General features: G+C 48.6%; 1 protein-coding gene across 3 annotated transcripts in view; it reads left to right on the forward strand.

The window, feature by feature from the left end:
* Positions 1 to 24,331, forward strand: part of DGLUCY (D-glutamate cyclase) — a 107,306-nt gene that overhangs the window by 51,168 nt on the left and 31,807 nt on the right. For 2 of the 3 annotated variants that reach the window (XM_064375152.1, XM_064375151.1), the window contains exons 3-8: positions 375 to 528; positions 3,138 to 3,336; positions 6,755 to 6,905; positions 9,036 to 9,158; positions 14,497 to 14,700; positions 23,051 to 23,311. In XM_064375152.1, the coding sequence (XP_064231222.1) occupies positions 375 to 528; positions 3,138 to 3,336; positions 6,755 to 6,905; positions 9,036 to 9,158; positions 14,497 to 14,700; positions 23,051 to 23,311 (1,092 nt within the window). The remainder of the gene's footprint in view (positions 1 to 374; positions 529 to 3,137; positions 3,337 to 6,754; positions 6,906 to 9,035; positions 9,159 to 14,496; positions 14,701 to 23,050; positions 23,312 to 24,331) is intronic. The other variant, XM_064375153.1, reaches the window with a different exon arrangement.

Here is a 24,331-nt window from a genome sequence, read left to right on the forward strand (position 1 = left end):
CAAAATTTATATTAGGCTGGGCAGGGTGGCTCACACCTGTAATCCCAGCCCTTTGGGAGGCCAAGACAGGCAGATCACTTGAGCCCAGGAGTTCGACACCAGCCTGGTCAATATGGTGAAACCTCGTCTCTACTAAAAATATACAAAATTAGCCAGGTATGGTGGCAGACACCTGTAATCCCAACTATTCGGGAGGCTGAGGCAAGAGGATTGCTTGAACCTGGGAGGCGGAGGTTGCAGTGAGCTGAGATCGCACTATTGAACTCCAGCCTGGGCGACAAGAGCAAAACTCCATCTCAAAAAAAAAAAAAATCAGAAAGTGTCTGCCAAGAAACGGCTGACTGTATATTTTTCCCTTCTCTCACCCTACCCAGAGCTCCAACCAGCCAGCCTGGTGGTCCTGCCCAGGTCCCTTGCTCCAGCCTTTGAAGGATTCTGCCAGGCCAACACTGGTCCTCTGCCCCTGCTGGGCCAAAGTGAACCAGAAAAGTGGATACTGCCCGCTCAAGGTGCTGTCTCAGAGACTAGGTAAAAAGCCTGGGTTACTGTGGGTTGAAGCTTGCGAGTGTTCAGGTGCTGTAGCCAGGTGTCTCTGTCATCAAGGGCCTCTCTGCCCAGCCTCAGGGACCCTCAGAGTGCCTGGCACAGAGCCTCACTTGTGACTGTTGCTCAGGAACGAGCTGCCCTCCCCACCGTTCTGACCCCTCCCCCTATCACCTGGCCCTTGCCCTGGCTAAGATCTTTGGGATCATGGAGAAATTCCAGCCCTGGATAAATCCCACTGGCTCTGCCATCTGTCTCCTCCATCGCCCAAGCCAGAAACCTGCCTGCAGAGAATTAAGAAGAAAATTAAAAACACTTGCATTACCAACACCCAGAGGCAGATATATTGTGTATTTTCTCCCAGACTGTCAAACTGTAACCTATCTAGTAAATGGCCCCACTGATTCTGCGGCCATGTACCTCTCCCGCGAGTCCACATTTCCCACGGCCACAGACCCACGGGTCCACAGACCCACGAGTCCACAGACCCACATCTTCCCTGACCTGACCCTAGTCTCATTCTCTCTTCCCCGGCCTTGTCATTGTCTGCTCTCCCAGCAGAGTGACTTTTTCTAATGCTAAACCTGATCACGTGACTCTCCTCTTAAAACTCCTTCCGACCAGGTGCCATGGCTTGTGTCTGTAATCCCAGCCCTTTGGGAGGCTGAAGCAGGAGGATGGCTTGAGCCCAGGAGTTTGAGACCAGCCTGGGCAACACGGGGAAGACCTGGTCTCTACAAAATTTTTTTAAACAATTAGCTGGGCATAGCAGTGTGCACCTGTGGTCCCAGCTACTCAGGAGGCTGAGGAGGATCGCTTGAGACCAGGAGGTTGAGGCTGCAGTGAGCTGAGATCATGCCACTGCATTCCAGCCTGGGCAACAGGGTGAGACCCTGTCTCAAAAAATATATATATAAAATAAAATAAAATTATTTGGCATCTTCTTATGACTTGGACCTCAGCCTGATCTCAAGACCCATTCATCCTGGCCCAGCTGTTTCTCCTCTGACCCCTGACACTCCAGTCATCCCCAACCAGCTCCCCAGACAGAAAGCTCCCCAGGAACATTCTGTCATGATTATTAGGACAGGAAGGTCCTTTGGAGACCCCATCTGGGCCCACGATTGTGTCTTTACATTTTTCCCTGGTGCCTCCCGTGCTGCCAACTTGGAGACTCCTAGAGCAGATCCCCCCAGTGAGCTTCCACATGCTGCTTCCTCTGTCTGAGTGTGCTTTCTTCCTTGCCCAACTGGCGAACTCCTATTCATGCCTCAAGACCCAGCACCTAACTCCTTTGTGGGAGAGAATCGATTTCTTCCTTCTCTGTGTCACTCTACTTAGATGGTTGACATTCACTACTGTGTACTGCAAGTATCTGTTTTCAGTGAAGTCTTGCCTATCAATGTAGGATTACAAGCTCTTTAAAGGCCAGAATAGGCCAGGCACGGTGGCTCATGCCTGTAATCTCAGCACTTTGGGAGGTTGAGGAGAGTGGATCACCTGAGATCAGGAGTTCGAGACCAGCCTGACCAACATGGCGAAACCCTGTCTCTAGTAAAAATACAAAAATTAGCCAGGCATGGTGGCGCAGGCCTATAATCCTATGTATTCTGGAAGCTGAGGCAGGAGAATCACTTGAACCTGGGAGGCAGAGGTTGCCGTGAGCCGAGATGGCTCCACTGCACTTCAGGCTGGGCATCAGAGCAAGACTCCGTCTCAAAAAAAAAAAAAATTAGAAAACATAAAATAAAAAAACAAAGGCTGGGACGGTGTCCTCTCCATTACTCTAGCCCCATCACCCAGCATGTGCCTGGCATGGAGGACTGGCTCAGTAAGAGTTTGGATGAGTAAAGAATAAGCTTGTAGCCAAAGAAGCTTTTCAGCCCTACAGAGGCGTTTCCTCTAAGGGAAGAGAAAAGCCAAACCCACTGCTAGCACTGAGAGGTTCCGCAAGATACGTGTCCTCTGTCCCCTTTGGGCGGCTGGCCTCACCTCCATAGCAGAGAGGGCACCATTTACTTCTTTTTTTTTTGAGACAGAGTCTCACTTCATTGCCCTGGCTGGAGTGCAGTGGCGCCATCTTGGCTTACTATAACCTCCACCTCCCAGGTTCAAGCAATTCTCCTGCCTCAGCCTCCTGAGTAGCTAGGATTACAGGTGTTCGCCACCATGGCTAGCTAATTTTTGTGTTTTTAGTATAGGCGGGGTTTTACCATGTTGCCCAGGCTGATCTTGAACTCCGGAGCTCAAGAGACCCACCTGCCTTGACCTCCCAACGTGCTGGGATTACAGGCATAAGCCACTGTGCCCCACAACCATTTACCTTTCTTGGTGGTTTGGCTTGTCTTGGATTGAGGGTATAGGAGACACACTGGGTGGGAGGTGGGGGTGTGTTCTATACATGCTGATTTAATCGTTCCCAATCTGGGGACATTTGAAGGATGCCAGCAAGGTCCCCTGCTGAAGACTATGCCCCCTACCCCGGTGCCAGGGCTGGAAATGTCAGCACTAGACATCCTCTTCTCTCTCTGCAGCCCTTCTATAGTGTATTATCAGGGGCCGCAGTGAGAGTCTGCTTTCCCTTGTGTCCCCAGCATGAGCCGTCCCCAGTTCTGGAAATATGAGTCGGGTGCCTGCACCGGCAGCCTGACGTCGCTGGAGCAGTTCTCGGAGCAGCTGAAGGACATGGTGGCCTTCCTCCTGGGCTGCAGCTTCTCCCTGGAGGAGGCCTTGGAGGAAGCAAGGCTCCCCAGAAGAGACCCAGCAGGTCACAGCCAGGCAGGTGCATACAAGGTAGGGTCACAGCCCACAACCCACAAGGGAAGAATGGCCCGAAAATGCAGATCAACTTACATATTCCTGGGGTGGGGAGAGCAGGGGCATGGGAAGTGGAACACCTAAGCTCTAGCCCCAGCTCAGCCACTTTCTAGCTGTGCAACCCAGGAGAAATGATCGATCTCTCTGAGCCAGCCTCGATCCCACTCACCTCTGGGAGCACCCAGTGTGGCGCTTCTTCATGGTTCTGTGCTGTAAACCAAACCCGCTTGGAATTTCTCTGGCTCTTTTAACTTCAGGCACCTCAGTGAGATTTTAAAAAATCCTCCCTGGCTCAGGGGAGCCTCAGCCAGGGGGGATGAGCCTGGCTCTGTAAATGCCCAGGGATCTGAGGCAGGGCCTGGGCCAGGCGGTAGCGCCTGGGTTAGGTCTCTGTCCAGAAAGCCAGGTCATGTTCTTGGCTGGAGGTGGCCTCTGGCAGTCACACACACAGCACAGGTGGCCTCTCTGGGACCTGCCCGCTGTACCTCTTCTAGCCCTTACTTGTGAAGGTGAGTGCACCAGATTCCCTCGTTCCACAGACCCTTCCTGGACATCTGTTGGTAAAGTCTGAGAATTCACTCTGCTCCCTTAGTGGTCAGCCAGCATAAACAGCCAGGCTCCAGGTTTCTTTCTTTATGGAGGACTTGGATCGGAGATTTCATCTGGGACTCTGGGACATTTATTAAAATGTCTTGGTTTGGGCTCCTGCCAGAGAGGCCCCAGCTGCCTCTGATCAGAAACAAAGCTGCCCATAGTCCATGCTGCCCTCATGGGTGAAGTGTGTGCCGAAGCTAAGGAAGGGTGGGGATGGGACCCCAGCTCTGGCGGGCACCCAGGGCAGGCTCTGGCTCTAGAACACACCACCCTTTGTAGGAGGCGGGAGCTGAGAGGGCCTCATGGCTCATCACGTGCAGACTCTCATTTTAGATGAGGAAACCGAGATCTAAAGAGAAAAAAGGACTTGCCCAAGTCCCAAAGCCAGATGGGAACCCGGAACTCCTGGCTTCCGTCTGCACAGTGTCAACAGCAGAGATGTGACAATTAAATGATGCTTTGCTGTCACAAGAGCTGCTGATATGGTGGCTGTTTGTTGCTCACAAAGGTGCAAGTAAGTGCTCAACACAGCCTCACTGACCCAGAGGCTTATCAAATAGCTTTCAGTCTCTCATCCGTGCCTCCGCCCCTGGGCTCCAGGTAGAGAGGGCCGGACAGCCATCTGGGATTCCATCGCCCCCCAACCTCTCCCCGACCCCAGACAGGATGTGTCTCAGCCTTGGGGAGCGCTGCCTGGCTCTGCCAGTGGCTCCAGCGCGTCCCCTCTCCCGGGTGCTGTTAGGCAGACGCTGCTGGCAGGCACACTGAAGTTCCATCCTGCTGCCTCCAGGGTGGTGACAGCAAGCCCTTTAGGTGGTGGCCAAGGCTGTCACCGTGGATTACGGTCCTGGCCATGTCCCAAATCTTTCATAAGCTCTATTGCAGGCACCAGAAACCATTCAGGAGGTGGGGTGGGGGAACAGAACACCAGTGAAAGTCACACAGATCAAACCGGGCAACTTCTGTGAAGGCAGGAGGAAGCAGGCAGTGCTCCGTGGGGTCTGGGGCCGGGATTGTCGCTGGTGTGGATTCAGGAGACAGAGCAGACACCAGCTCCTCCTGTGATGTTCTCCCTTGCCTCCCTCAGCCCCTGATTCACCAGAGGCTCTTTACCTGTGGCCACAGCCCCTGCAGCGCCTGCAGAAATTCAGAGGCTTCATGATATTGGATGGGGAAAAAAATACATTTTTCACCTACTTTCCTTCCTTCTTTCCTTCCTTCCTTCCTTCCCTCCTTCCTTCCCTCCTTCCCTCCTTCCTTCCTTAAAAGTATGTTTTCCTTCTTCCTTCCTCCCTGTAAATGCCCAGGGATTTGTGGGAGAGCCTGGGCCAGGCAGTAGCTCCTGGGTTGGGTCTCTGTCCAGAAAGCCAGGTGATGTTCTTGGCTGGAGGTGGCCTCTGGCAGTCACACACACAGCACAGGCAGCCTCTCTGGGACCTGCCTGCTGTGCTTCTTCCAGCCCTTAATTGTCAAGGTGAGTGCACCAGATTCATTCACTCCTTCCTTCCTTCCTTCCTTCCTTCCTTCCTTCCTTCTGTATTGCATTGCACTGTAATGTATTGTAATATTGCATTGCATTGCATTGTATTGTATTATATTTTGGGCAGTTTTTGCTCAGTTGCCCAGGCTGGAATGCAGTGGCATAATCACAGCTCACTGCAGTCTCAAACTCTTGGACTCAAGAGATCCTCCTATCTCAGCCTCCCAAGTAGTTGGAACTACAGGCACACGCCACCACACCAAGCTAATTTATGTTTGTTTTTGTTTTTTTTTTGTAGAGATGGGTTTTCGCCGTATTGTCCAGGCTGGTCTTGAACTTTTCTGGGCACAAGCCATCCACCCTTCTCAGCCTCCCAAAATGCTGGGATTACAGGCACGAGCCACCGTGCCCAGCCTGTTTTATTTTCATAACCTCAAGTCACATTTAGTATTTCCTTCAATTATGATTGTAGGCAACAAACAGCTGTCCTATCAGCAGACCCTGTGACTTCATGGCTGGCAACAGAAATCACAGGTATCTTCATATCACGTTAGAGTTCTTCCTGATGTCTCAAAAATATCCTATATGCTGATCACTACTTCAAAGTTACAATGATAGTAGGTCTTGTTTCTTAGGCTGCTACTGAGGAAGCATGCATATTGTTGTCTCACGTTTTTCCTTTTTTGTTTTTCCGAGATGGAGTCTTGCTCTGTCACCCAGGCTGGAGTGTAGTGGCACAATCTCAGCTCACTGCAACCTCTGCCTCCTGGGTTCAAGCGATTCTCCTGCCTCAGCCTCCCAAGTAGCTGGGACTACAGGCACGAGCCACCGTGCCTGGCTAATTTTTGTATTTTTAGTAGAGATGGGGGTTCACCATGCTGGCCAGGCTGGTCTTGAACTCCTGACCTGGGGATCTGCCTGCCTAGGCCTCCCAAAGTGCTGGGATTACAAATGTGAGCCACAGTGCCAGGCCACGTTTTTCCATTATTTGATAACTGTGCTTGCAGGATAATCGGTTTCCTTTGGAATCCTGTGCATTTTCTTGTATGCAGCTAAAAGCATTACTCTGATCAGGGGTCCACAGCTGCACTAATTTACCAAAAGGGTCCGTGGCACACAAAAAGTTAAGATTCCCTGTTTTCAACCAGTAATTAGCAGCAAACTCCCCCTCTTTCTGTCACATAAAAATAGAAGCTAATTTTTATAACAGCGACTCCTCCTTCATTCAGCTGCCTTGAACTCTTGGTGCTCAGAGCTTGGATCTATGCTAATTCCATTTTTTAACGTTTTCACTTGATTTTTTTTTTTTTTTTTGGTCAGACAACAGTGCCTTGTGCTACCCATGCTGGCTTCTGCTGCCCTCTGGTGGTTACAATGAGGCCCATTCCCAAGGACAAGCTGGAAAGGCTGGTGCGGGCCAGCTGCTCCCTAGGGGGTGAGCAGGGACAACCTGTTCACATCGGTGACCCAGGTGAGTGTCTCTCGCTCCTGCCCATGACCCTGACAGCCTCTCTTGGAGTGGGGCCTGAGAAGCAGGCAGGAGCTTGCTACATTCCGGAGCTCCCACGACTTGTCTTTTTTTTCCAGGGGTCTCCAGGGTCAAAGGCCCTGAATAAGGCTCCAAAGCTCCGGCAGCTGTATCGGGGCTGGGCTTACTGATGCCCCTCAGATTTAAAGGTGCCACCCTTGGCAGAATAGCCAGTCTCGCTGTGGTATAAGTTTACATATATCATATCCTCTTGGGTTTTTACAGAGGCTTCTAATATATGTAGGAAATATATATATAGATAGATATAAAATGAATATATATATATAGGTTTTTGTCCACAATTCCTGGCTTATGACTCCTAAAATTTTTGGGACCTCCAAAATGCTGTATTTTGTCTGGCAGTTTCAGGGTGTGGCTGGTCAATGGAAAGACTAAGGTAGGATTAGAAGGTTAGGACTTTCAGCTCCACCCCTCCCCACAACCTCCAGGGAAGAAAGAGGGGCTGAAGGTCAAGTTGATTACCCACAGCTGATGGTTTAATCAATCATGCTTATGCAATGAAGCCTCCATAAAACCCCAAGAGGGTAGAGATTTTGGCGAGCTTCCACATAGCGGAACCATGCAGGTTCCTAGAGGGTGGTACCCAGGGAGGGCACGGAAGCTCCACACCCCTTCCTCCACATCTCATCCCGGGCGTCTCTTCATCTGCATTCTTTGGCATATCCTTTATTTTTATTTTATTTTATTTATTTATTTATTTTTAAGACAGTTTCCCTCTGTCGCCCAGGCTGGAGTGCAGTGTTGCAATCTCAGCTCACTACAACCTCCGTATCCTGGATTCAAGTGATTCTTCTGCCTCAGCCTCCTGAATAGCTGAGATTACAGGTGCCCACCACCATGCCTGGCTAATTTTTATATTTTTAGTAGAGATGGGGTTTCACCATGTTGGCGAGGCTGGTCTTAAACTCCTGGCTTCAAGTGATCTGCCCATCTTGGCCTCCCAAAGTGCTGGGATTACAGGCATGAGCCACCGCACCCAGCTGGTGCCTCTTGCTTGGTGGTGGGGAGAAACCACCTCAAATTTGGTCACAGGGGTCTTCTGTGTTGATGACTGTTATTGTGGTGTGAGAGCCCAGGACGCACACCGTTTGGATACAACTTTTTTCTCTACGCGCTCACCCACTGGGGATCTTTGATAAACGTAAAGCTCCTATGAACTTCCAATGAATCTGGGGTTGGAGAAAGCCAAGGGTGGCAGCAGGGCTGTTTGCCCAGAGATTTGAGCTCAAAGCAACCTCTAATCCGGGCTGCTATTCGCTGATATATTGGGTAGGAGACGGCTTTGTTCCAAATGTTAGTTTGAGCCGAGATCCATTGATTCCCAGCTTATTAACTCAATCTGAGAGTGAGTGAACAGATCCAAGATGAAGAGCCAATATCAAGAAGCCGTGCAGGCCTCTTGGAGGCTCTCTGAGGGCCTGATGAGAGCTTGCGACTGGGCCTTGGATGAGGGTACAAGTTTGGCATACCTGAACTTGCTCAGCTGTGTAACCAACAAAATTAGACAGAACCTAGCCTTTTGTGAAAATGCAGTCAGCACTTGCTAACCTCATCACATGAGAATGATTTTTCGGGGCCGCCTACCAGGACGGTGTCTGCTGAGGAGTTTTATCATTAGCTGGGATGGATTGGGCCCCGCACATCCCTCTTTGCTGTCTTCAGGATTAGCTTGCTGCTGGTAGTCAAGCAGCTGAGGTTAGGTGCATGAGATGGGACTCAGCCTGGACCAAGATCAACTCCCCAAGGCTGACTTCGGTAGCAATCTGCACAATGAGAGTACTAGACTCGACGCACCCAAGGCTCTTTCCAGAAATCACGCCATGGAGTTTGAGATGCTGTGTTCTGAAACCTGCAGTCCACGTGGACTGTGAACGGAGTACCTTGAGTTGACAAAGCCTTAAGTCCTATTCTCCTTCACCTCTTCCTCAAATGCCATTTAAAATAATCCTGCAACTTGAGTTTCTTTTTTAGGGAAAGAGCCATGAAGGACTCAGCCAGTTCTAACTGGGTGCTCCCTGCTGAGGGAATTCCATTTTCCTTTTCCATCCGCAGAACTGTTGGGAATCAAAGAGCTTTCCAAACCTGACTACGGGGATGCCATGGTGTGTCCCCCAGGGGAGGTCCCAGTGTTCTGGCCTTCTCCGCTGACCAGTCTCGGAGCTGTCAGCAGCTGCGGTACGTTGGGTGATCACGGGACAATCACTCTGCCCTAGGATGGAGCCCAGTGGGGTCTAGTTCTTGAAAGCACAGTCTTGCAGTACAGTGATTTAAAAATGAAGCCGTAAAACAAAACACAAAACGGAGGCCTACGGCTACAGTGAATATCTCTCTGGTTTCCTTCTTTGAATCCCAGGGCTAGAGTTCCTCACCAGAGCACTTTCTCTTACAACTCAAATTTTTCTTGTTGTTGGTTTTTTGGTTTTTTTGATACACAGTCTTGCTCTGTCACCCAGGCTGAAGTGCAATGGCATGATCTTGGCTCACTGCAACCTCTGCCTCCCAGGCTAGAGCGATTCTCCTGCCTCAGCCTCCCAAGTAGCTGGAATTACAGGTGCATGCCACCACACCTGGCTAATTTTTGTATTTTTAGTAGAGATGAGGTTTTGCCATGTTGGCCATGCTGGTCTTGAACTCCTGACCTTAAGTGATCACCTACCTTGGCATCCCAAAGTGCTTGGATTACAGGAGTGAGCCACCACATCTGGCTTCAAGTATGTTTTCATTAAATATGTTTCTTTTTCCTTCCTTCCTTCCTTCCTTCCTTCCTTCCTTCCTTCCTTCCTCCCTCCCTCCCTCCCTCCCTCTTCCCCTTTCTCCCTTTCCTTTCCCTTTCTCTTCCTCCCTCCCTCTCTTTTTCTTTCTTCTTTCTTCCTTCCTTCCCTCTTTCCTTCCTTCCTTCCTTTCTTTCTTTGTCTCTGTTCTTTCTTTCTCTTTTTTCTTTCTTTTTCTTCCTCCCTCCCTTCCTCCCTCCCTTCCTTCTTTCCTTCCTCTTTCTTTCTTTTGTCTTTCTTTCTGTCTTTCTTTCTTTCTCAGGGTCTCACTTTATTACCCAGGCTGGAGTTCAATGGCACCATCATAGCTCACTGCAGCCTCAAACCTCTGGGGTCAAGTGATCCTCCCACCTCAGCCTCCCAGGTGGTTGGGACTACAGGCATACACCACCGTACCCAACCAAATTTTAGAAATTGTTTGTAGAGATGGGGTCTTGCTGCATTGTCCAGGCTGGTCTCAAAGTCCTGGCCTCAAGTGATTCTCCTGCCCCGGCCTCCTGAGTCATAGATTACAGGCATGAGCTGCTTACTCCAGTATTTTGATTAAGTATATTTTTATCTGCTGAAACATCCCCACCCATTCTAGCAGGAGGAGTAACCTTTAGCTTGGCTTTTTGAGACATTCTGGAGATTGGTGGGGCCTTGAAAACAAAGGTGAAGCCAAGAAATATAACTAAACAAATCATTTCCCATGGTATTTGCAAGGTGATTATAATAAACAAGGCCAGCAGCCATATATTTTTTTCAGAGGCCTTGGGTGATATTACAATAAAGAGACACACGGGGGCGCCCTCCAGAGCTCACAGTAAGCTAGGAAGGTGACGGAAACATGAAAAATAACGGCTACTGCAGACCATGGTCATGGACACTGGAAAATTCTGGCCAGGCCAGCCCCACTTGCACTGTAAGCACAGAATCTAGTGTTACTTTAATTTATTTTGAAAGCATTCATGAGAGTTCAGCTCTCAGAATGGCCTCATGAGAGGGGACGATCATCCCTATGTGGTGAGGAGGCGTGGCTGCCAAGATCCACAGGCTTCCATTCATTCGTTTGTTTACTTACACGTGTTGAGAACCTGCTATGTACCAGGCATACATCCAGGCCTCGGGAGTACAGTGCTCCATGGGACGGGAGGGAGTCCTCTGGGTGCTCGTGGTCTTTACCGAGTGTGTGTGTGGGCATGTGCGTAGACACACACACCTACGTGCAGAAAATGTCCCCCAGCCCAGTGGCCTCACCGCTTTCCCACCACTGGCCATGGCAGGTGCCCTGCAGAGGTCACTGCCATGGGCACCCCAGCACGCCCCAGCCCTTTAGTTCTGACAGCAATGTCACCGTTGATCATAGATGAGAACCAGTGACATCAGACAGGGACAACCTTGAATCATTCTCAGACCTCCTTTATTTTTATTTTTATTTTTTTGAGAGAGGGTTTCTCTCTGTCACCCAGGCTGAATGCAGTGGCACGATCATGGCTCACTGCAGCCTTGACCTCCTAGGCTCAAGCTTTCCTCCCACCTTAGCCTCTGGAGTAGCTGGAACCCCAGGTATGCACCACCATGCCCAGCTAATTTTAATTTTTTAGAGATGGGATCACACTATGTTGCCCAGGCTGGTCTCAAGCTCCTGGGCTCAAGTGATCCTTCCCCCTCGGCCTCCCAAAGTGCTGGGATTGTAGTCATGAGCCACCATGCCTAACCCGAACTTCAATATTTAAACTGCTATTAGCAATAGATTATTTGCTGCAGACCTCACAACTGATGGGGACAAAAGTCTGTGTCATGCTTTGAGCTGACTGTTCTGATGTAAACCTGGCTTTGGAGTGACCAGTTTTAGGTGCTGTCCAAAACACAGCCAGACAATGATGACATTCATCAGATTCATGACTTCTTCCCCTTACACATCAAGTCTGAAAGTTATGTATCTATCAGACTTTCATTTTAAAGTGCTGGCTCACTCTGACTTTCTATTAAATATGAAACTTTAAGCAGGTGTGGTGGCTCACGCCTATAATCCCAGTACTTTGGGAGGCTGAGGTGGGCTGATCACTTGAGATCAGGAGTTCAAGACCAGCCTGGCCAACATGGTGAAACCCTGTCTCTCCTAAAAATATAAAAATTAGCCGGGTGTAGTGGCACACACCTGTAATTCCAGCTACTTGTGAGGCCGATGCGTGAGAATCACTTGAACCCCAGAGGTAGAGGTTGCAGTGAACTGAGATCGCACCACTGCACTTCAGCCTCGGTGACAGAGAGCCAGACTCTGTCTCAAAAAAAAAAAAAAAAAAAGAAAGAAACTTTATTGTTTCTGTGAAATCCAAGATTTATTTACTCAATCCACACCTGCATTTATTGAACACCTATTATGTGCAAGGCACTCTGTGAGGTCCTGAAATGGGTGAGCAATGGTCGCTCTTCTCCAGGAGCATACAGCTGAGTGGAGATGCGTACTCAAGGATAATAATGACACTGAAGAAGGCAGAAGAGGTAGACAGTATGGTATTAAGCACTTAACGCGCTAGGCACAAGAAACTAAGAATGAGTAAGATACTGCATGGGTCAGGCCAGGCTCCATGGCTCATGCCTGTAATCCCAGCACTGTGGGAGGCTGAGGCAGGAGATTTGCTTGAACCCAGGAGTTTGAGGCTGCAGTGAGCTGTGTTGCACTACTGTACTCCAGCCTGAGCAGCAGAGCAAGGCCTTGTCTCTAAAAAAAACCAACAAATATATATATATATATGTTTTGTTGTTGTTGTTTTGTTGTTGTTGTTGTTGTTTAGAGACAACATAGAGACCATATATATATATATGAGGCTGGGTACAGTGGCTCACGCCTGTAATCCCAGCACTGTGGGAGGCTGAGGCAGGAGATTTGCTTGAACCCAGGAGTTTGAGGCTGCAGTGAGCTGTGTTGCACTACTGTACTCCAGCCTGAGCAGCAGAGCAAGGCCTTGTCTCTAAAAAAAACCAACAAATATATATATATATATGTTTTGTTGTTGTTGTTTTGTTGTTGTTGTTGTTGTTTAGAGACAACATAGAGACCATATATATATATATGAGGCTGGGTACAGTGGCTCACGCCTGTAATCCCAGCACTCTGGGAGGCTGAGATGAGTGGATCACCTGAGGTCGGGAGTTCAAGATCAGCCTACCCAACATGATGAAACTCTGTCTCTACTAAAAATACAAAAATCAGCTGGGGTAGTGGTGCATGCCTATAATCCCAGCTACTCAGGAGGCTGAGACAGGAGAATTGCTTGAACCTGGGAGGCAGAGGTTGCAGTGAGACGAGATTGCACCATTGCACTCCAACCTGGGTGACAGAACGGGAGTGTCTCAAAAAAAAATTAATTACTCTCTCTCTATATATATATATGGTGCTTGTTTAATTATGAAAACCATCATTTATTGAGGGCATACTCTGAAAAAGCACTTTGCTAAACACTTAAAAATTTTTTTTTCTTTTTTAAACCACATGAGTATGCTAAACACTTTTTTTTTTTTTTGAGACAGGATCTTGCTCTGTTGCTTAGGCTGGAGTCCAGTGGCGCGATCTCAGCTCACTGCAGCCTCTACCTCCTGGGTTCAAGCAGTTCTCCCACCTCAGCCTCCTAGGTAGCTGGGATTGCAGGCACACCACCATGCCTGGCTAATTTTTGTATTTTTAGTAGAGACGGGGTTTCACCATGTTGGCCAAGCTGGTCTCGAACTTCTGACCTCAGGTGATCCATGCTTCCCTGCCTCCCAAAGTGTTGGGATTACAGGCATGAGCCACCATGCCCAGCCTGCTAAACACTTTAATGTACACGTTCCAATTTTATTCCAACAACAGCCATATGAGGCATTATCATTACTTTACAGTCAAATAAACAGGATTAAAGAATAAAGCCGGGCCAGGCATGGTGGCTCACACCTGTAATCCCAGCACTTTGGGAGGTGGAGGTGGGCAGATCACCTGAGGTCAGGAGTTCAAGACCAGTATGGACAACATGGTGAAACCTGTCTCTACTAAAAATACAAAAATTAGCCAGGCATGGTGGTGCACACCTGTAATCCCAGCTACTTGAGAGGCTGAGGTGGGAGAATCACTTAAACCTGGGAGGCGGAGGTTGCAGTGAGCCAAGATTGTGCCATTGCACTCCAGCCTGGCCAACAGACCAAGACTCCATCTCAAAAAAAACAACAAAAAAAGAATAAATTCAATCAAGTCACATCTCAAATTCAAGTATAATCACAATGCTAAAACCACTCCTTAATAACTATGCTAGAGTGTTTCATATTGCCTGAACTCTAACAAGGGAGAGTCTTTAAAGAACAAAACTAACATAAATCAAAGCAAAATATACGTGATATAAGGAAAAATAGAAACGATGTTCACAGAGAGTTCCAAATCTAACATTTGCTGGAAAGCAAAGCAAGATGGCTTCGTGAGTTTTAAGAATCCAGTAAATACTTCCTGATACCCATGGGTTCAATTGATGGAGTCGCCTAGAGCCACTTCTTTTTAACCCATATTCAACTCATCTTTACTTTCCTAGAGATTAGAGACAACTGTTTAAATGGAACTTGATGTAGCCACAAACCAGTTTGTTCTGACCTTGGTGCCAACAGGTGGCATAGGGAGTGCCTAAGCTGATTTGATGGCCGAGTGCCATCTTGCCTATCAACAGTGGGCTAGATGAGGGTAGACTGGGCTTGGTGGAGCAGCTGGGCTCAGACCCTCCTGTTGTGTGTTTTAGGGGCCCCACTGGCTTTTGCCAGCATGCCAGGCTGCACAGTTATGACTGACCTGAAGGATGCAAAGGCTCCAGCTGGCTGTCTCACCCCTGAGAGAATTCCAGAGGTCCATCACATTTCCCAGGATCCTCTGCACTACAGCATCGCATCAGTTTCTGCTTCTCAGAAGATCAGAGAACTAGAGTCTATAATCGGCATAGACCCAGGTAAGAAACAATGCATTTGCACCTGGAGACACTCACCACTGACATCATTTTCAGTGAAAAAGGCAGGATGCAAACTGTATCCACAGGATGGTTTTATAAATGTTGATACTGCATATAAATCTCAAAAAGACCGGAATTAAATACACCAGAATACTGACATTGATGGTCTCTAGGTAGTGCTATTATGAATAATTTTTTTTCTTTCTTTCTTTCTCTTTCTTTCTTTCTTTATTTCTTTGTTTCTTTCTTTCTTTTTTTGAGACAGAGTCTCACTCTGTTGCCCAGGCTGGAATGCAATGATGTGATCTCGGCTCACTGCAACCTCTGTCTCCAGGGTTCAAGTGCTTCTCCTGCCTCAGCCTCCTGAGTAGCTGGGACTACAGGCACACACCACCATGCCTGCCTAATTTTTGTGTTTTTAGTAGAGACAGGGTTTCACCATGTTGGCCAGGCTGGTCTTGAACTCCTGACCTCGTGATCCTCCCATCTCAGCCTTCCAAAGTGCTGGGATTACAGGCATGAGCCACTGTGCCTAGCCTTGCTTTCTTCTTTATGGCTTTTTCTTTTTTTTATCTTTTTTTTTTGAAATGGAGTCTCACTCTGTCACCCAGGCTGGAGTGCAGTGGTGCAATCTCAGTTCACTGCAACCTCTGCCTCCTGGGTTAAAGTGATTCTTCTGCCTTGGCCTCCTGAGTAGCTAGGACTACAAGTGCATGCCACACCACCCAGCTAATTTTTTGGGTTTTTTGTAGAAATGGGGTTTCACCCTGTTGGCCAGGCTGGTCTCGAACTCCTGACCTCAGGTGATCCACCCGCCGTGGCCTCCCAAAGTGTTGGGATTATAGGCGTGAGCCACCGCACCCAGTCATTTATGCCTTTTTCTTGCTATTGTTCTAAACTTTACCACTAAATGTGTGAGGGAGTTCATTGAGTTCATTTGCTGGGTATGTTGCCAGCCAGAAGGGGCTCAGTAGGTAAGAAAAAAGAGAGAATGGTTCCTAGGTAGGCAACTGCCACCATTTAAAAAAATATATATATATGTATATATATATATTTTTATATATATATACATTTTTTTTTTTATTGCATTTTAGTTTCTGGGGTACATGTAAAGAACATGCAGATTGTTGCATAGGTACATACATAACTGCCACCATTTAAAAAAAGTTCTCAATGGAGTTCATTATTATTATTTAGAGATGGGGGATCTCACTTTATTGCCCAGGCTGGTCTTGAACTCCTGGGCTCAAGTGATTTTCCTGCCTCGGCCTCCCAAAGTGCTGGGACTACAGCACGAGCCACCCAGCCTGGCCTCTATGGATGTAATAATGTCCCTAATCTCCCGATTTTGTGCCGTTAACTTGGGGTTGGGCGTGGAATCGATTATTTGTATACTGGGTGGCAGGGATAGTGGTGGGGGCTGGATTACTTCTCTGGGGATCCCGGTGGGGCAGGACCCTACAGCCACAGCCTCAGTGCAGTTTGCAGTCAACTTGTATATTGTATAATGCATCTCAGAGGTAGGACAGCCCTTCTGTGGCTTCAGAGCCACTGGCCTTCTATACATGGGACAGGGCTGGTGGGATCCCCTAGGGGACCTGCTGCTTCCATCTATTTATTTATTTATTTATTTATTTGCAACAGAGTCTCACTCTGTTGCCCAGGCTGGAATGCAGTGATACGATCTTGGCTCACTGTAACCTCCATCTCCTAGGCTCAAGCAGTCCCCCCACCTCAGCCTCCTGAGTAGCTGGAACTACAGGCTGGCACCACCATACCGGCTCATTTTTTGTTGTATTTTTAGTACAGATGGGGTTTTGCCATGTTGTCCAGGTTGGTCTCAAACTCCTGAGCTCAAGTGGTCTGCCCACCAAAGTGCTGGGATTACAGGCATGAGCCACCATGCCCAGCCCTGCTGATTCCAGTTAGAAAGAGGTTTGCTGAAAGCTGGTTGAGGGACTTTTAACTTCCAGCTGTGTCTTCATTTAAGGGCTGAATTTCTAATCGCAGGTGGCCAGCAGACACCACAGTTTCACCCACCATTGCGCGTGGTAAGTGCCCTTGTTGGCAAACACTCAAGAGAGAATTACGGTGTAGACTGTACCTCAGTTTCCTCATCAGCATAACAGGAGTACTGACAATTACGCCTCTCTCTCCGGGTTGTGGTGCATAATAAGGATAATGGTGGCACCTACCAAATTGTACTCTGCTAGGCGTCAGGCTGCAAACATTTACACGTTTCATCTTATTCAATTCTCCCAATGACTCTACATGGAGGCAACTATGATTGACTTCATTTAACAGGTGAGGAAACTGAGATAGATAAAGTGCAGAGACTTGTCAGAGTCCACATACCTAGTAGGTGGGGAGGGCAGATCTTGAACCCTTGTCTGCTGACTTTGAGCCCGTGATTTATAAATGTAAGCTAAATTAGAATCTGAATCTAAACGGTACATCACAGTCTTACCTGGGCAGTTGAAAGAATGCTCCAGCGACTCCTGATTGTCCCTCTAATGGACCTTCTCATGGGCTGTGCTCCTAAACCTGGGGTACAAACCACCCTTGGCACCTGGAATGACTGGAGAGGAGAAGCCATATGTGGCCTCCCCACCCGCCCACCTGACTTTCATTCCCCAGAGTCAGTGGGCTGGTGGGGAGACCCAGGGAGCTACCTGGGTCAATGGTGGCCCACCGCCGTAGAGAGCTGAGGGGTGAGGCCAGCCTGCAAAGCAGCCATCAAGTGTCTAGGCCGGACTCTCAGGGCCCAGACAGAACCAATTCCAGTGCTAGCTTAAAGCCTAAGGCAGCTGGGCAGAGCCCCAAAACAGACAGGCTGGGACCTTCCCTTACTGGCCAGCACTGTCACGAATCTCACAGTGCAGATCAGCCCTAGAAATGCCTAATTCTTGGGAGGCCGAGGTGGGAGGATCACTTGAGGTCAGGAGTTCAAGACCAGCCCAGGAAATGTAGAGAGATCCTAGCTCTAGAAAAAATTAAAAAATTAGCTGGGTGTGGTGTCACATGCCTGTGGTCCTAGCTACTGGGGAGGCTGAGGTGTGTGGATCGCTTGAGTTCAGGAGGTTGAGGCTGCAATGAACCATGATTGCACCACTGCACTCCAGCCTAGGCAACAGAGCAAGACCCTGTCTCAAAAAAAAAAAAAGAAAAAGAAAAAGAACCGTCTGATTCTCTCCCCTGGTTCTGGGAGCAAAAGTTGTCTTCCAATGACAGGGGCGTCTATAGTAACTAGATTTCCTGCTGAACCCCTGGACATAGCTCTTTGCTTGTTTGTCTTCTGTTAGGTTGTTCATTCATTTATTCTGTAGAGAATATGGTTTCCTTTACATATAATCCTACAGTAAATTAAGGATATAATCCCACCATAGATATATCTAGTAGGTCACATGCTCATGACTGTGTATACATAAAGTCTCTTGCACAGTTGATCCCCTGGGTGGATTTTTTTTTTTCTTTTGAGACATAGTCTCACTCTGTCGCCCAGGCTGGAATGCAGTGGTACCATCTTGGCTCATTGCAACCTCTGCCTCCTGGGTTCAAGCAATTCTCGTACCTCAGCCTCTCAACATAGCTGGGATTATAGGCATGTGCCACCATGCCTAGCTAAATTTTGTAATTTTAGTAGAGATGGGGTTTCGCTATGTTGGCCAGGCTTATCTCAAACTCCTGGCCTCGAGCAAACTGCCCACCTCAGCCTCCCAAACTGCTGGGATTACAGGGGTAAGCCACTGTGCCCAGCTGGATTTTTTTTTTTTTTTTTTGAGACAGGTTCTTGCTCTGTCCTCCAGACTGGAGTGCAGTGGTACAATCATATCTCACTCTCCGGGGCTCAAGGTACCCTCCCACCTCAGCCTCCTGGGTAGCTGGGACTACAGGTGCGCACCACTATGCTGGGCTAATTTTTAACTTTTATTTGTAGAGATGGGGTCTCCCTGTGTTGCCTAGGCTGGTCTTGAACCTCTGGGTTCAAGCAGTCCTCCCTCCTCGGTCTCCCAAAGTGTTCAGATTACAGATGGGAGCCACCGCTCCTGGTGCTCTGGGTGGATATAGATTTTAAAATTTCTGCCATACCTTATCCTTCACAAAGATTCTTACCCAGGCGGATGGCTCTCCACTTAGCACAGGGTCATGAGGGAAGATGAATTATTAACTCTACCATTAGCTCAGATTTTTAAAAAAGTAATCGGGGAGTAAATTTATTGCAGACGTGATGCCCCCATTGCTTAATAAAGTGAGCTAAGAAGTCAGCCACAAACGTGACCCATCAATGTTGTGCAGACTGCAAGACGAAGCTTGAAGGATGAGGCTGGGGGAGGCAGATTTACAGCTGTTGCATGTGTCGATGTCATCCATTAAGGACCATCTTTAATCCTTAAGAACAACAGATGTTTTTGATCCCCACTATATTAAATAAGGAGATAGAAGATTCATAACAGCATCTTGAGCATTACTCACTGGGCATAATAATAGACCCACTCAGTCATTTTTGAGAGGATGTTGGCTTGCATTTGAGGTGCCTGGAGAATATGAAGGGATATAGGGTTTACAGTAATGATTTTTGCACTGATGATAAAATCATCATTAACTTATTGACCAGTTTACAGTTGACCAAGTTCTCACTCTCCACCTCTCCCTTTGGTGCTCACCATGCCCTATGAAATAGGTTACATCCCAATTTTTTTCTTTAAAAATGTTATTCTTCTCCCTGTCCCCACTTTTTTTGAGATGGCGTCTTACTCTGTTGCCCAGGCTGGAGTGCAGTGGTGCGATCTCAGCTCACTGCAGCCCCTGCCTCCCAAGTTCAAGCGATTCTCCTGCCTCAGCCTCCTGAGTAGCTGGGATTCCAGGTGGGCACCACCATGCCTGGCTAATTTTTGTATTTTTAGTAGAGACAGGGTTTCACCATGTTGGCCAGGCTGGTTTCAAACTCCTGACCTCAAGTGATCTGCCCACCTTGGCCTCCCAAAGTGCTGGGATTACAGGCGTGAGTCACGCCGCCTGGCCTCTTCTCCCCTTTTATCGGTAGTACTTCGTGTTCATTGTAGAAGTATCTGAAAATATATACAAGTAAAGAGGGGATAAAGATTACCAGTATCCCAACACAATTAACCAGCATTAACAGCGGCATTTGCCTTTAGAGTGATTTTCCTCAGTCTTGCGCCTATGCATGCATGCGTGTGTGTACTGGGCTCACACTGTGAAACTATTTCAGGACTTGCTCTTCTCCTTTTTGATATACTGTGAACATCTTTCCCTGTCATCAAATAGTCTTCTGCAACAGCAGTCAGCAGTCCCCAACCTTTTTGGCACCAGAGACTGGTTTCGTGGAAGAAAGTTTTTCCATGGACAGGCGTTGAGGGGGGGTAGTTTCAGGATGATTCAGGCACATTACATTTATTGTGCACTTTATTTTTATTACGATTACATTGCAATATATAATGAAATAATTAAACAACTCAGCATAACGTAGAATCAGTGGGAGCCCTCAGCTTGTTTTCCTGCAGCTAGATGCTTCCATCTGGGAGTGATGCGAGTCAGTGACAGATCGTCAGGCATTAGATTCTCATAAGGATTGTGCAACCTTGCTCCCTCACATGCACAGTTCACAGTAGGGTCTGCGCTCCTATGAAAGTCTAATGCCGTAGCTGATCTGACAGGAGATGGGGCTCAGGTGGTGATGCGAGCCGTGGGGAGCGGCTGGCAACACAGATGAAGCTTTGCCCCTGCTGCTCACCTCCTGCTGCGGGGCCTCGTTCCTAACAGGCCCGTGGGTTGGGGACCCCTGTTCTATTAATACAACAGCCTTTTTAATGTTTGCATAGAATTTCTTTTCTTTTTTTTTTTTTTTTTGAGATGGAGTTTTGCTCTTGTTGCCCAGGCTGGAGTGCAATGGCTTGATCTCAGCTCACTGCAACCTTTGTCTCCCGCGTTCAAGTGATTCTCCTGTCTCAGCCGCCCAAGTAGCTGGGATTACAGGCGCATGCCACCATGCCTGGCTAATTTTGTATTTTTAGTAGAGACGGGGTTCCACTATGTTGGCCAGGCTGGTCTCAAGCTCCTGACCTCAGGTGATCCACCCACCTCAGCCTCCTGAAGTGCTGGGTTTACCGGTGTGAGCCACCGCGACTGGCCTAAATTTTCATTTTACAGATGTTCCACTGTTTTCTTCACATGCTCTTATTTAATACCATAAACAATGCTGTGATGAACATCCTTATGGCCATGTATGTGAGCTTGCCCATGATGACTTTGTTAGGAATACTGGGCACGAGAAGTGACTCGCTGGCTCCGATGAAATGTACGCGTCTAAGACACAAATCCCCTCCAGACGGCACCGCTCCCATGTCCACTCCTCCCAGCACATGACATGAGAGGCCATGTCCCCATGACCCTCCTACACCTGGACCACCTCCCATTCTCCATATGGGAAAACTGAGGCTCAGAGAGGCCAAGGGACAAGGCCAAGGTCACACAGCTACGATACGCCAGCACCTGGACTGGGGTGCAGCAGTTCCCGATCCTAAGTCTGGAACCGCTCCTCCATAACAGAAATCCAAACCCATGTTGTTTTTTTCATTTGTTTGTTTGTTTTTGATACGGAGTCTTGCTCTTTTGCCCAGGTTGTAGTACAGTGGCGCGATCTTGGCTCACCACAACCTCTGCCTCCTGAGTTCAAGTGATTCTCCTGCCTCAGCCTCCTGAGTAGCTGGGACTACAGGCGCACACCACCACACCCAGCTAATGAATGTATTTTTAGTAGAGACGGGGCTTCCCTATGTTGGCCAGGCTGCTCTCGAACTGCTGACCTCGTGATCCCCCGCCTCAGCCTCCCAAAGTGCTGAGATTACAGGTGTGAGCCACTGTGCCTAGCCCCACGTCCTCGTCTTAGGGTCTTCTTTGAGGGAATCCCCAACTAAGACAGTACTAGTTCCCTCCGTCTTATATTTTCCCTGTATTAGTTAGGCTTTGCTAGAGTGCTGTAACCAAGAAGCCCCAGGGATGCTTTGCTCAAATACAGCAGAAGCGTGTTTCTCTCTCACATAGTAGGCCAGAGCGGGTCTTCCAGGGTAAGCATCCTGGGTCAGCAGGAAGGGGATCTGCTCCACTAGGTCACTCAGGGACCCTTCAGCTCTGCTGTCATGTCCTGTGACCCCCAGGAAGTTCTGGCTGTCAATATTCCAGCCACCAGGAAAAGGGAATGAACTTGGAAGTGCGTGTGGGTGGGAGGTGCATGCCAGGCCTGGAGGTGGCATTCGTCACTTCCATCACGATCCAGTTGAGATAACCTAATCTTGTGGCCACACCTCACCGAAGGGAGGCTGCTCAGCCATTTACCCCTCTCCCCTTCACTGCTGGGGTTGGGGGCAGGGGTAGGATACACTATGGTGAGCAATTTGCAGTCTCTGTCACATCCCTCAAAAAAAACAAAACAAACTAACTAAAAACCCAAACTACTCTTACTGTAAGTTTCTACTTTAAAAATAATTACTTTTGACTGGGTGCGGTGGCTCACACCTGTAATCCCAGCATTTTGGGAGGCCAAGGTGAGAAGACAGCTTGAGCCTGGGAGTTTGAGGCCAGCCTGGGCAACATAGCAAGATCCTATCTTTTAAAAAATGCCAAAAAAATCTGGTGGCAGGTGCCTGTGCCTTTGTATTTTCAGTAGGGATGGAGTTTCACCATGTTGGCCAGGCTGGTCTCAAACTCCTGACCTCAAGTGATCTGCCCACCTTGGCCGTGGTAAGTAATTTGCTGTCTCTGCCATATCCCTCAAGAAAACAAAGCAAACAAACTAGAAACTCAGGCTGTAGCCCAGCTACTCAGGAGGCTGAGGTGGGAGGATCACTTGAGCCTGGGAGTTTGAGGCTGCAGTGAGCTATGATCGCATCACTGCACTCCACCCTGGATGACAGAGCAGGACCCTATCATAAATAAATAAATAAGCAAATAAGGGTCAGGTGCAGTGCCTCACGCCTGTAATCCCAACACTTTTGGAGGCTGAGGCGGGCGGATCACCTGAGGTTGGGAATTCGAGACCAGCCTGACCAACATGGAGAAACCCTGTCTCTCCTAAAAATTCAAAAAATTAGCCAGGCATGGTGGTTCATGCCTGTGGTCCCAGCTACTCAGGAGGCTGAGGCAGGAGAATCACTTAAATCCAGGAGGCGGAGGTTGTGGTGAGCCGAGATCAGCCATTGCACTCCAGCCTGGGCAACAAGAGTGAAACTCTGTCTCAAAAAAATAAAAGTAAATAAAAAATAAATAAGTAAATAAACAAACAAATTTAAAAAATAAAGATAGTTTAAATTCTATTTTATTTTTGTCATTCCAGGCAACCGGGGGATTGGGCACCTGCTCTGTAAAGATGAGCTGCTGAAGGCCTCTCTGTCGCTGTCCCATGCCCGCTCAGTGCTCATCACCACTGGGTTCCCCACGCATTTCAATCATGAGCCTCCGGAAGAGACAGATGGCCCACCTGGAGCTGTTGCTCTGGCCGCCTTCCTGCAGGCCTTGGAGAAGGAGGTCGCCATGATCGTTGACCAGAGAGCCTGGAGCTTGCACCAGAAGATTGTTGAAGACGCTGTTGAGCAAGGTGAGCAGTGAGATGGGCTTGGTCCGTTTCCCCAAACGGGCTTTGTGGATGGAGGCTGGAGGGAATCAGCATCTGCAGCACAGAGCATTTTCCTCCCAGCTCAGAACAACTCCATGGTAAGCTGCATAGCCCTATTTTATAGATAAAGAGACTGAGGCTCTGAGAGATCCAGGGGATTTTCCCAGGTGGGATGGTGAGCTGGAATTGGCACTTGGGTCCACCAGGCTCCAAAGCACGGGATCCTTCCTCACACCTGCTGCCCTCTGTTGGGATTTGCTCAGGGTGGCTGGCAAAATATTAGGGAAATACTAGGGAAAGTTATAAGATTATAGTCTCGAGCCTTCTAGAAGGCTGAAAGGCTTTAATGGAATGGCAGAAGGCAGCTGATGACCATCCCTAGCCCACTCAGATTCATTCTGGTGTGTGTGAGTATTCTGGTGTGTGTGAGTGCATTTATTCATCCATCGCTGAATCAGGGTCTGCAGGACAGACCTCTGAAGGTGGTGATCAGCATCTCAGATGGTGACCTCCACGTGATACTCGTCGCAGCTGGCACCCTAACAGGGACACCGACATGATCGAGGTCTCAGGTGGTGACCCCGATGTGACAGTCGTCATAGCCCTCCCTGTGCAAGGTGACAAATGAACTGCTGAGTGCTCTTAGCAAGCCGGGATAGCCCTGGAGCACCGGAGCTGGAGAGGGTAGTGGAGTAGGAAGTGGCTGCAAGGCTCAGACGGCAGTCCCACCTGGTCATCATGGGCAGGACTGCACCTGGAGCACCCAGATGGGGGTTACTGCTGCAGGTGTTAGAGACTCGAGGCTATAATTCCACTGCCCGTGTGACCAGATCAGCCTCAGGCTCAATGTGAACAACCGCTGCTCACCTCACCTCTATCCTGCAGCAAGTGTTATCCAGCGTGAGCTGGAAGCCTGGTGAATCTCACCTGCCTCCTGCTACCGGTTGTACCTTCAGAAGTATGTTTTTTTTCCTTTTAGTATTTAAAAAGAGATTTAAACCC

Source organism: Aotus nancymaae, unplaced genomic scaffold, assembly GCF_030222135.1.
Source record: "Aotus nancymaae isolate 86718 unplaced genomic scaffold, 86718_ANA_hifiasm-v0.15.2.pri h1tg000011l, whole genome shotgun sequence".
NCBI classification, from domain to species: Eukaryota; Metazoa; Chordata; class Mammalia; order Primates; family Aotidae; genus Aotus; species Aotus nancymaae.